At 38.4% G+C, this 12,998-nt stretch overlaps 1 protein-coding gene across 2 annotated transcripts in view; it reads left to right on the top strand.

The window, feature by feature from the left end:
- LOC126375893 (potassium channel subfamily K member 15-like) overlaps positions 1 to 12,998 on the top strand; it is a 49,846-nt gene that overhangs the window by 16,770 nt on the left and 20,078 nt on the right. The window contains exon 2 of one of the 2 annotated variants that reach the window (XM_050022979.1): positions 9,282 to 9,513. In XM_050022979.1, coding sequence (XP_049878936.1) covers positions 9,368 to 9,513 — 146 coding nt within the window. In that variant the 5' untranslated portion in view covers positions 9,282 to 9,367. Of the gene's footprint in view, positions 1 to 9,281; positions 9,514 to 12,998 lie in introns of those variants that run through there. The other variant, XM_050022978.1, reaches the window with a different exon arrangement.

Raw genomic sequence — 12,998 nt, 5'->3', positions numbered from 1 at the left:
CGACTGCAATAGAATTGCAAACCAAACGGGGAGTCCGATTGCAGTTCAATTGCAGTCGGCGTGCAGTCGTGCTGCACAGTAGGAGCATGAGTGCATTCAAACTGCATCGGAACTGCAATTTGGCAGTCAGTCGGATTGCAGTTGAAATGGGGTCCGTCTGTCTACAGCCTTACGTCCTTCGTTGACTCCCATTGGGGGGTGAGGTAAATCTAGCTCCGATACGTAAGAGTATTATTCTTTATTCTATGCTGATACATAATCTGTTATCATACTGTTCATCTTTTGATATTAAAACATCAATATTTAATAGCGATTGCGCATCGTGTGAAAGAGTTATGAGAAATAAATCATTTAATGCTTTAGCTTATGTATACCTGGCTAACTGTCTGAATGTAACTGTACCAAATGCTATTATTAGGTTCGGATCCCGTGTTAACATTCCAGTGCGGCATATCTATGGCGGTGTAAAGTTCCGAGCTCCCGAGTCATTAGCCAACAGACATCCAGTGACAGATGAAGATCTATGTCAGTCATTGATTTCTGACGGTTGGGATCATTGGATTACCAACGGATTATAGAGTTGAATCGTGATTGTAATCAATCAATTTTCAATTCTGAGGTGATTGATACTTAGGCTATGATTTAGGGAAGTGTCTTTTGATTTCATCGAAATAGGTCGTCTTTTTTTAAACATCTGGAACTTACGAGGTTAAATGCTTAATCTTCCAGGGCGTGTCGTAGAAACCTATAGAGGGATTGCGTAGTTCGGTGTCCATAATTGCAAAGGTCATTGTCCTTATACTATAAAAATATCGGCGCCCGAAGGACTTAATATGATCTTGACTATCTGAATACTCTTGTCACGGAGGCGGCTAATCAGCTGGCGACTACAAAGATTTCAAGACCCCGATAACGACCCCGCCGGCGTGGTTGTCGTTTTCTCTCATTCAGCGCTTATTGGTCCACTATGGTTCCAAATAGGATCCTCCCTCTCACATAACAACGTCCTACGCCGAGACTCGCGCCCGACTGGACACCTTCAGGCAATTATACAATTATTAGATACATAAAATCACGCTTATTTCCCGTTCTTCTTCTTCTTTGCGAGTCGATGGCGATCGAAGCTAAATTTTTGCTGACCAATAATTGGCCACGCTTACGGCATTGTCAGTGGCTTCGTACAGGTCTTCAATAGTGCAGGTGTTAGGGCACTTAGGACAGCACAAAAGGTGAGCCATAGTTTGTGGTGATACTCCACACTCGCAATCATCGCAACCATCAACCAGGTATCCCCACCTGCAGAGATTATCCTTGCAGCGGCCAACCTGTGTCCGGAGCCTATTTAAAGACTTCCATGTGGGCCACGCTAGATTTCCCGTTGAGGTAGGCAGAGATCACGGAATTCTATTTATTACGATCCTAATGTGTGACTGGCTTCTTCCACTCTCATAAAAGACGCAAATAATTAAAATTAGTCACGCCAAAAAGTCCTTTATACAAGTGTATACAAGTGTCACACATTAGGATCGTAATAAATAGAATTCCGTGATTTCTGCCTACCCCAACGGGAAATAGGCGTGATTTTATGTATCTAATAATATATTATACATTAAATTTTATGTCTGTGGTAAGTACCACAGACGCATATTTATATATCACTACATAGTATAAACCAAAATCGCTTTTTCTGTCCCTATATCCCTATGTACGCTTAAATCTTTAAAACTACTTAAAAGACATAATAACGGGTTCTTACCGCGTTTAAAATGGGGATATGAGACTCCCGATATTGCGACACAGTTGCAAGTGCCATGATCACGGGATGACTGATGAGATTGGAGTGGAGTAGGTAGATCCATAGTTTTAAAACTACGCAGCGGATTTTGATGCGTTTTTTTTAATAGATAGAGTGATCCAAGAAGAAGGTTTATATGTATAATAACATCCATTAAATAGTGGAGAAATACTGTTATTTTTGAGGTATTTAATGTGATGTCATAAATAATTTCATTTTTTCCTCAGCATTGTACCAAAGCGAAGCCGGGGCGGGTCGCTAGTTCATGATAAATAAATATGATTAATGATACATTAGTATACTTAGTAACTCAATTTCCACATTTCCGCAATGATAAACCGCCTCAAGCGTTACTTTGATGTTTCAAACGAGTTCATTTTACAGCTACTTCGTACTGTAACATCTTATTTCCGATCATGAGCATAACGGTTTACTCAGAAATGATTGAAAACTAGAACTACGATTTATATAAACACGCGCAAACTCTAATGAGGTAGGAATAGTACCTCTAGCATGGGTATACCTACAGGTTGTGAGCTGCAGTAGTTTTAAGCGGATGAGGCGTTCGTGAATGTGTGACTGTGTTACCAATTAAATTGTATTCTTCTGTATTCGGTTTGACTATTCCTGGTAAACCGTGAACAAAGGATGGAATAGTAAGTTATTTTAAAAGAATAAGAATAATTTATTTGCCAGAAAACAGTATTTACAGTTGTAATTGTAATTATGTAAGTAATCTTTATGCAAAAAGTTTTATCATACGGCTACTGTGATACAGTGGAAACCCTAGTGCTGGGCCCGCTATTAACTTGTGTTAATTTTACTTTATTAAGGTAAATATTTTTTACTTTTACTTTACATGTACATATACATAAACAGCCTATATACGTCCCACTGTTGGGCACAGGCCTCCCCTCAATCAACCGGAGGGGGTATGGAGCATACTACACCACGCTGCTCCACTGCGGATTGGTGGAGGTGTTTTTATGGCTAATAGCCGGGACCAACGGCTACTTACTTCGACTACGACTTCGACTCCGGGTGACTTTTACTTTACTTTACTTTAAATAAAGATAATTTGCAGTACATAAACTCACGCCTATTTGCTAGCGGGGTAAGCGGAGACTAATGGAATTATATTTGCTTCCAAAGATGAATGAATATGATGAGTCCCCGATATCGCTGTTCGGAGCACGCGAGAGTTACGTCGTGGTTGTGGTGTCGCGGGTTCGAATCACGGTGTTCAGAGTGTATACATAATGAAATGATCGAGAAAGCAAAAAACATAATGTGCTGATTTTTATATTGAACAAAAACTGAAATTTAAAAAAAACAATAGAATTTACTGAAGAAAATCGTGGCTGACTTTTTTAACTGACGTATCTGTAGTTTTTCGCTAAAGTGATTTGTGTCTTATTGACAACTGCAAAAGGTGCAAAATAGTTTCGCCAAAGATTGCAGATACGTCAGTTCGCGAAATCAGCGACGAAATGACAAGTACTTATATATATAAAAAAAAAACTTAGGACGATCAAGGAGGCTGTCATTAACACACGGCTAGGCTTCTAAACCACTGAATTCTCATGTGGGGTCCAGTGAGGAGTGGGTATATTTCATGATAAAGAACCATCTTTATGTACGTAATTACTATACAATCTGTTTGTTTCTTTAACTCGTTTCGTTTACTATACCTAAACGAAACGTTTTCTTGTTTACTATTCTGTCTACCCCTTCGGGGTCACAGGTGGGAAGCTTTTTGGGTTGTTATATTTAAGATGAAGAATACAACGCACCTTAAGGTGACTTCTTAAATTAAAAATTCCCATCACTGCACTGTATTTATAATAATAATAATAATTCAAATTCTTTATTCAGGCAATTAGGCCCATACAATTCATTACATTTAATAAATTATAGTTAAATAAATAAATTGCCTTAAAATTAACATACATTTATAACTTTGAACGTTCCATCTTGATATAAACTCCAAATTAAATTACATTAAATTTAAGTTATGGTTGGTTTAGTTATTTAGATATAATTTAATTTAATTTGACGTTCAAAAACTTATAAGTCTGTTAAGTAATTTAATTTTAAAATAAATAGCTTTGAATTTAGAATTTTCGAATTTTAAAATCTCGAAACTTTTTCAGATTAATTTTGCTTAAAAAGTATGAAGCTTTTAGGTAGGTTACTGCTAAAATTAATGAGTAATACCCGCGGCGAGCGAAAGTGCAATAATAATTTTAATAACGATATGAAACAGTAATGAAGAAAAATTGCCTTTTTGTCGGGGTTCCGTAGCCCCCAGCACCCTGTGCCCGTAGGGGAAGGCTGGGCAAAGTGAATACCCCGGGCAAAGCGAATACTCCCCACTACTCCTAAAATATTAGATGTTAATTCAACACACCACTACTGTTACGTCGGGCCATCTTGGATTAATACGCTGCAAACATAGAAGCGAGAGGCCGCGTCGTGTCCCTTCCGCGGAGTGGAGATTTGTGTTTTCGTAAATAAAAGATGGATTTTAAGCGGTAAGTACATTGATTAATTCTCCTATATTACTAGTTCTTGATTCTTAGGAATGTCTTAATTCAGTAGCATACCAAAGTAGGTTTTTATGGTATATTTAACAGAAAGTCAGAATTATTAGTTTTTGCATGAAATGTGTTAAGCTCAAAACTTACCTAGTGGGGCAAAGTGACTAGGGCAAAGTGGATACCATATCCACTGATGGCTTATTATCTAAAAAGGTCTTTTACTTGTTTCAGATGATGAATAAATATAAAAAAAACTTTTCACCGAAGATTAGGAAAATATATATAAAAGAAGATGGTAAACTAATTGAAAATTGGATTCGATGTGACATTTGTCAACAATGGTGTCACGAAAATTGTTCTGCTTTTGATGGCACATAAGGGTATACCTGTGACAATTGCCAATCTTAATTTTATAATTTTATGGCCAATAAAAGTTATTTGTTTCAGTTAATCAAAGTTATTTCTATATTTTCAGAGTCTGATTATGGGTATTCACTTTGCCCAAGTGCTGTAACCGCTTTACCCGGGGTACCGGGCAAAGCGAATACAATCGTACTTTTTTTTATTTTAACTGCAGTTGATTATTGTTTTAATATTCTTGGTTACTGATGTTCGTATTTGTAAGAGCAATAAATAAAGATTGATTTGTGATAATTATTTTGTTTTTGTATTGTAAACCTTTTCTGCTATAACCTTAAATACCTTAAGGTATCCACTATGCCCGGCCTTCCCCTACCGCACGGGCCGGTTCCGTAGCCCGTGCGTACGGAACTCTTATACATTCGTCATGTGTCTGTCTGTCTGTGTGTCCGTCCGTATGTCACAGCCACTTTTTTGTTGATTCAGACCATGATTCTGAGTTGACATAAAGTGGAATTTTCCGTTGCAAAAGTATGGAACTGAAAATAATGTGAAAAATACTCTAAATTTTCATGATTGTCCTGACCAGAAATTCCACTTGATATCAAATCAAAATCATCCCCATGATTATTTGTTACGGCATCACTACATCCTGTATAATAAAAGCGTTTATTTAAAAAATAACGCAGTTATTTTGTATTGTAGTTTAAAATGGACGAAACATTTCGAGTTTAAAATTAAAATCTTTTCAGTGGCAACTCTTTAATTTTAACGAGATGCAATATCCAATTGCGTAGTTTTTATTTCCATATAGATTTTACTAACGACAGCTAGAATTCAATTCGTATCTGAGAATTTTCTCATTTGCATACTTGTTATATTCTATTCATCCGCTGAAGTGAAACTGTTTAGGACTGAGGCAGTTTTTGGAAAATCAACCTCCTTACCTCCATCATCTTTCGAGCGTTAGGTATTCCTTTGCCACAGGGTCCGCTTTCCTAACCTGAAGATATGAAAGATCATGTTCCAACCCGCCAAAGGAAAACTGGCCCTATACAGAATAGGTTACATACAGACGCAAAATTTACAGAGTAGACATTTCATTAAGTCTTCTGGCCCTGCTGCGGAATGTCAAATTCGCCCAACAAATAAATAGAATGTTATTTCAATACTTCGTTCTGGAATTCTAACAAATTAATGTTCATAATTCCGTCAATCCGACGTTGTATTCCAGCGATCTCATTCCTCGAATTGCTGGAACATCCGCAGAAGTCAGCCATTATTAAAGTTTGAAATGTTTATACATCCGAGAGCAATATTTTATTTGATCAAATTAATAAAATCTCGTTAGAAAATTTGAGACAAGGTTTATTTTTAGGATGTCGTATGAGGTCTCGGGTCGTACGGTTTCGTGTCGTTGCCCAACATAACGTAAGCTCACGACTATATTCACAATTGGGCTGCTCAGAGGTCCATGGCAAGATGACCTGAGTAGGTTACTAAACCTGCCGTTATCCCTTAGGTATAGGTGTTGATTTCGGTGGCCATATTTTATTTTATTCTGACGGCTGTAAAAATGTTGTCGTCCTCTTCTTACGATACGTGCAAGAACGAGACAGCTAGCTTCGAACTGTCAAATTCAGTTAGTGTCTGAAAAAACAAGCACAATTTCACTAGGCCCACACATTCATTGACAGTGTTCGGCTCTTGTTTGTGTGGACTAAATGGTGGATGGTAGTAGTAGATGGTGAGAGGTCGAGGGTTCTACTTCCAAGTGCAAAATACCAGTTTGTTCCTTGTCACTATTTATTTATATTTTTATAATTGTTAAATACACTTTCACGGGAGGCGTCGGCCATTCAATCCGGTGCAATATTGCCATGTAAAAATATTCTTATAAATATTTTATACTTGTGTTGCCAACAACAGATAGGATTGGTTTCAAAGCATTAATTATCCGACTGAGGCGTAACAAAAATTAGGGTTATGAGTTTGATTTATACTTCTTAGAAAGATGAGTAGATATGATGCATGAGACTATTTATGATTTTATATACTTAAGTATAGTATAATTTATACTAGTTTCTGAACGTATTAAGACTTTTAATTTATATCGTTACTAAATAGTTTATGGTTCGAATACCTATAGTGCGATAATAACAATATTTACATCATCAATTTAAAGTTAGCAATAATTTGCGGTTCAAATAAATATTTGTGCAACGCATTCGAGATCTGGATAATGCAGTGGTGGTAGAAATTATTAAGTCTCATTTGTTCTTAGAGTGCAGTATTTCAAAATAATTATCTTTGTCAAAATGAGTTCCCCCACGGTTTTAGAATATACATAGTCTTGGCTAAGAATCTTCTTCTATCGTGTGCATGATGATGTTGATTATAAAACTCATCATCTCTAGTGGCAGTGTAATTATTAAGCCGCCATAGGCCCCTGACATGACTCATGTAGCGACTACGTACTTACATCAGCAAGTAGTAACCGGGACCAACGGCTTAACGTGCCTTCCGAATCACGGATCATCTTACTTTCGGACAATCTGGTGATCAGCCTGTAATTTCCTAACCAAACTAAGAATCACAAAGGGATTTTTGTGATATGTCCCCACCGGGATTCGAACCCGGGGCCTCCGGATCGTGAGCCCAATGTTCAACAACTGGACCACGGAGGCCGTGTATATTCTAATGATATTGCGTATCTAGATAATCATGAAGCGCGGATGATATTACTTTCGGACAATCGGGTGATCGGCCTGGGCCCGGGTTCAGAGTTAGAACGTGGGCCTAACGCTCAACCACTGAAGCAGTTTTGGTTAAGAGTGCCCTACGATGCATTGTGCGTCGGTTACGACTCCCGAGCGGTAATGGTGACGTTTTGTATGATAAATATTGTAATTTAATTGCAATCATTTGTCATTGCTTTGTTCAAAAGATTAATTAAATTGTGTGCTCACATGCCCGGTGGGTGCGAAGATCTTTTCCAATAAGATTGGGTAGGTATATAAGCATGAACGTCGGAGTTGAAGCAGTCGCCACAGCCTAAATCGGCTGGATTACATCATCATCATCATCATCAGTTCAAAAGATAATCCATTGCGATGACGTAACGACGCGGTGACGATCGTATGTCTTCTCTCTTCAACATGTCACGCCATTTTATTTTTTATATTTTTTTATCTCATTATTTTTAGACTTCACATTTGTCACAATATTCACCACCACTGGCATTTTAATGAATTACAGACGTGGGTCCAAGCGTATGGAATATTATATTTTTAGTGAAAACAGCATCTGATCTTCTGTCGTGTGGGTTGATGAGGTTGGTAATCCACCTCGTTGGAAGTTCATGTTAAAAATACTACCAAATCGGAGCAAGAAGAATGTATTCTTCTTCTTATTGTGTGGGTTGTGAGGTGGATTATCAACCCTGGTCTCAGGGTTACTATTGAGCCGCCAAAGACCCCTGACATGGCTCATACAAATACAAATACAAATATAGTTTATTGCACACAACATACAAAACAAGTTTTACACACACGGACGAAAGGTACAGTACTTATAATCTGGCGGCCTTATCACAATTTGTGTGGGCCATTGTATATCTATTTGGTGTAACGACTACGTACACACATCAGTAAGTAGTAACCGGGACTAACGGCTTAACGTGCCTTCTGTAGCACGGATCGTCTTACTTTCGGACAATCAGGTGATCAGCCTGTAATGTCCTAACCAAACGTCCTGACCGACATTCGAACCCAGGACCTTCGGATATTTGACATGAGTCATGTCAGGGGCCTTTGGCGGCTCAGTAATAACCCTGACACCAGGGTTCATGGGGTTGGTATTCCACTTCACAACCCACACAATAAGAAGAATAGTTTCTTCTTGCTCCGATTAGGTTAGGTTAGTTTTTAACCTGAACTTCACATAAGTAGAAGAGCGTTGTTATATTCTGAGCGGATTGTTTGTCAGTCCGTCTGTTAATATACTAACGAATTGACGTGCCTTCGTCTTTGAGAATTATTGTCTTGGTTTGGTTTAACCTTCGAAGATGGTTATAGTTTTGGATGGCGAAAGAATGATTTTTTATCATCATCATCATAAATGATTATAAATTCGTTAAATTTTTATTTAGTTATATCAATAAGACTATGGTATTTAATTTACATCAATTCGTACTTTATACAAGATAAAAATATAAATTTATAAACTTAAACCCGACTATGGAAAACGACTCAGAATTCGTTACGATGTCAATAACAATCTGTATACATAGCGGTCAAACACATAACCCTTCTTTTTGCTTCGCCTCAGTCGGGTGAAAAGACGAATATAATACATAACATAAACAGCGTTATGAATCCCACTGCTGGGCACAGGCCTCCCCAACCAACCGGAGAGGGTATGGAACATAAAAGCATAATCCACCACGTTGCTACTTCTCTTGCTTCCTCCACATTCATTAATCGTTTCATAGCTTTTATAAGGTCATCTCCAATTTGAGCAATTCTCTGTAAGCATTCCTTCCACCTAAGACAATTGAAAACGTAATTCATAACTTCTTGTTGCAGCCCAATAACCAGAGCATGAGGTAACACAACGTCGATGCGTTCAAGGACGCTGCGCGGGCGGCTGCGGCGGCGGCCCGGCGGCTGACATGCGTCGCTCGCGTCCTGCGTGGAGCCATGCCGCGGCGCAAGCGGCGCGTGGCGTCGCGCCTGCGCGCCTGTCTGCGGCAGCTGGGAGCCTTCCTGTTCAGCAACGTCGGCGTCGTCGTGCTCGTCGTCGGGTATACCATCGCTGGTGAGACAGCCTCAAAAATTCATCACTAATTGAAGAGTCACGCTCTTGTCGGTATAGCATTTTCCATTCTTGTGTCATCATCAGCCCATTAACGTCCCCACTTCTGGGGCACGGGCCTTCCCTATGGATGGATAGGGAGATCGGGCCTTAAACCACCACGCGGGCCAGTGCGGATTGGCGGTTATTAACGATTACTAATGCAGCCGGGACCAACGGCTTAACGTGCCTTCCGAAGCACGGAGGAGCTCGAGATGAACTTATATATATTTTTTGTGGTCACCCATCCTATGATCATTTGCGAAAGTTGCTTAACTTCAACAATCGCAGACCGAGCGCGTTTACCGCTGCGCCACCGAGCTCCTCCATTCTTGTCTATCAAAGACCAATTCCTTCACTTCCTTATAAGACACGACGTTCACCTTCTCTTTAATATGCAAGCTCTTCTTGGTCTCCCCTTCCTCTCTTTCCTTGTAGCTTCTCTTCTCTTGCCTTCTATGATGCTTTTTTATGAGCCTACTCACAAAAAAATGTCTTTAAAATACATTACATACGATGTGATGATAATGTGAGTTGTTACTGTGTGTGGCGTCCTTTTATAATAATCAATTGGGGTAGTCGGTACATCCATCTCAAGATGAACTAAGTACCCATGCCTCAGATTTCTATTAGACCAACGTGATAGGTGGCTAGTCGTATCGCCGTCTATAATGGTCGAGCCAACTGTGTGATTGCACATAAGATAAATAAATAACTCATTGGTGTATGTCGAATTATATTCGAATGATATTACTTATCTACCCTGACACCAGGGTAGATGAGGTTGGTCGTTCACCTCACAACCCACACGATAGAAGAAAATTACGTAAGTATCTAGATAATCATGAATACCAAATCTTTCCAGGGTAAGGGCATAAAAGAACTTTCTTTTTGACGTGACTTGGGTTATTTCAAAGATGTCAAAGTCATGACAAAAATAAATAAGTACGATATTCTGAAAAATAGATCTGAAGGTGACAAAAAACGTTTCCTTTTCCTATTCAACTTATTTATGAATTTCAATAAACAAAAATGTATAATACCTGCGACATTTTACACGATTTTCTATGACGTCTCAGGTTGCTTTTTCATACAAATTCCATAGTAATGACGTTTAGTATAAAGTAACTGATTTGGCTAGTTGGAAACTACCCTACTGTAGATTTACCCGAGGAGCGCGAACCTAGTCTGAGTCGATTACTTATATTTGGAAACATTGGATTATGATAGCTGTGTATAAGGCGACAGAAGTCCTAGTATGGCTTTGTAATAGACTACTCTAGACTACTTGCGTCAGACAGAGTACTGCGGGGCGGAAGGCAAGAGGGAAACCACTGCCCTAATTTTCCATAAAAAAGTAGCATGGAAAATGCTGCACCGACAAGAGCGTGGCTCTTAAATTGATGATGATAAGGCGAAGGTTGTAGGTAGGACTGGCAGAGGGAGACCTAAAAGAACGTACATTGACTAAAAGGTTAAGTACGGTCTACTATGAACCGGCGCGCGTGTTAAAACGATTGATGAATGTGGAGGAAGCAAGAGCAGTATGTAACGATTAAAGCAAATGGAATTCCATGATCTCTTTTATCCCAGTGGGAAATAGGCATGAGTTTATGTGTGTATTAACAATATCATTATATTTTAAAAAAATAGTGATTTTATTTAAAATAATAAATATAATAAATAAAAAATATAATAATGTAAAATTGTATGGTTAATAAATAAATAAATAAAATCATTTTATATTTTTTTTTTATTTGTACTTAAATAAATAAAATCATTAACCATTAAATTTCAAGAGTTATTTATTTATTATATTTATTTATATACATTAATTTATTTATAAATAAATAAATAAAATATAATTTACGTGTTGGAAATTGATCAAATATCATTAATACATTTCAAAACTTAATCGCAGCTCCGGTTCATTTTAGTAAGTACATTGCAATATTCAGCTATAATTTCTAACAGGGTATTAATTTAACATTCGCATCGTCGATTCGGATATCGATAGCTATCCGCGTTATCTGAACTAGTTTCCCGAAATAGCGCTTAGATTCAATTTGTATCACGTGAATATTCTATTGTGAATTCATTGAAATCGAATTTAACCTGCTTTTTATTCAAAAGGATTAGTAAAACCTCTCTCGCTCGCACGGTATGATAGTTTTTTTTAAATTGATTCTATTTTAATACGTGATTGTAATAATTTAAATTAGCACTTAGCTAGCTATGAGGAGCTCGGTGGCGCAGCGGTAAACGCGCTCGGTCTGCGATTATTGAAGTTAAGCAACTTTCGCAAAGGGCCGGTCATAGGATGGGTGACCACAAAAAAAAAAAAAGTTTTCATCTCGTGCTCCTCCGTGCTTCGGAAGGCACGTTAAGCCGTTGGTCCCGGCTGCATTAGCAGTCGTTAATAACCACCAATCCGCACTGGGCCCGCGTGGTGGTTTTAGGCCCGATCTCCCTATCCATCCATAGGGATGGCCCGTGCCCCAGCAGTGGGGACGTTAATGGACTGGTGATGGTGATGACTTAGCTAACAAATAAAGAACATCCCTTTTGAGGTTATCAACATCTCTCTAGCATTATCCCGTTTTTCACAGGGTCCGCTTACCTAACCTTCCGATTTCATCCAATTTGACAGGTCGAGTTTTTTTTTACTGAAGCGTCTGTCTGGCCTTCCAACCCACGAAGGGAAAACCAGCCCAAAACAGGTTAGGTCACAAAATGCATTTCTCGGGAATGTGGGTTTCCTCACGATGTTTTCCTTCACCGCTGAGCACGTGATAAAAATTTATGATCCAAATATGAATTCGAAAGTTTAGACAATCATTGGTTTAGGCCTGTGCTGGATGCGAACCTGCGACCTCAAAGTGAGAGGCAAGCGTTTTGCCAACTGGGCTACCATGTCTCCAATCCTTTTTTAGAGGCTATCAATATTGTCTTTTCTTATTCAACAATAGAAAGAACAAGAAAGAAAGATACGTTATTCGAGATGTTTCCGGAACGTTCCACTCGATCGAGTCTTTTCATTTACTTGGTCTTTTTTTCCCCAATGACCTCAAAACCGAAATTGGGGCCACAGTGAATACATCAAAAGACCTCCAAAACCTGTCATTAGAAATGTAATTTAAAGTTATATTTTGTTGACGATTATAATTGTGGCACGATTAATTTATGTTTTGGCTCTTCATATATATGTCGGTCATTTAAATGTTAAGTGAAATGAATTATTGTAACGCCTTCTTATTTAATGTTTCTTTTGATTTAGATCGGTTTGAAAATAGAATGGGTGATATGAATAGTAGGAATATTGGAACGGCAGAGTGTTTGAAAATATTTAGGTTAAAAGAGTTCAATTTTCACGAGCTATGTATACACTTTGGTACCTTTTTTTTTTTTTTTTTTTTGACGTGACTTATTGTAGATTTGCCGCAGATGGC

Source organism: Pectinophora gossypiella, chromosome 20 (assembly GCF_024362695.1).
Source record: "Pectinophora gossypiella chromosome 20, ilPecGoss1.1, whole genome shotgun sequence".
In the NCBI taxonomy this organism is placed as follows: Eukaryota; Metazoa; Arthropoda; class Insecta; order Lepidoptera; family Gelechiidae; genus Pectinophora; species Pectinophora gossypiella.
The sequence above is the reverse complement of the archived record's forward strand: the minus strand, read 5'-3'. Positions and strand labels throughout refer to the sequence as shown.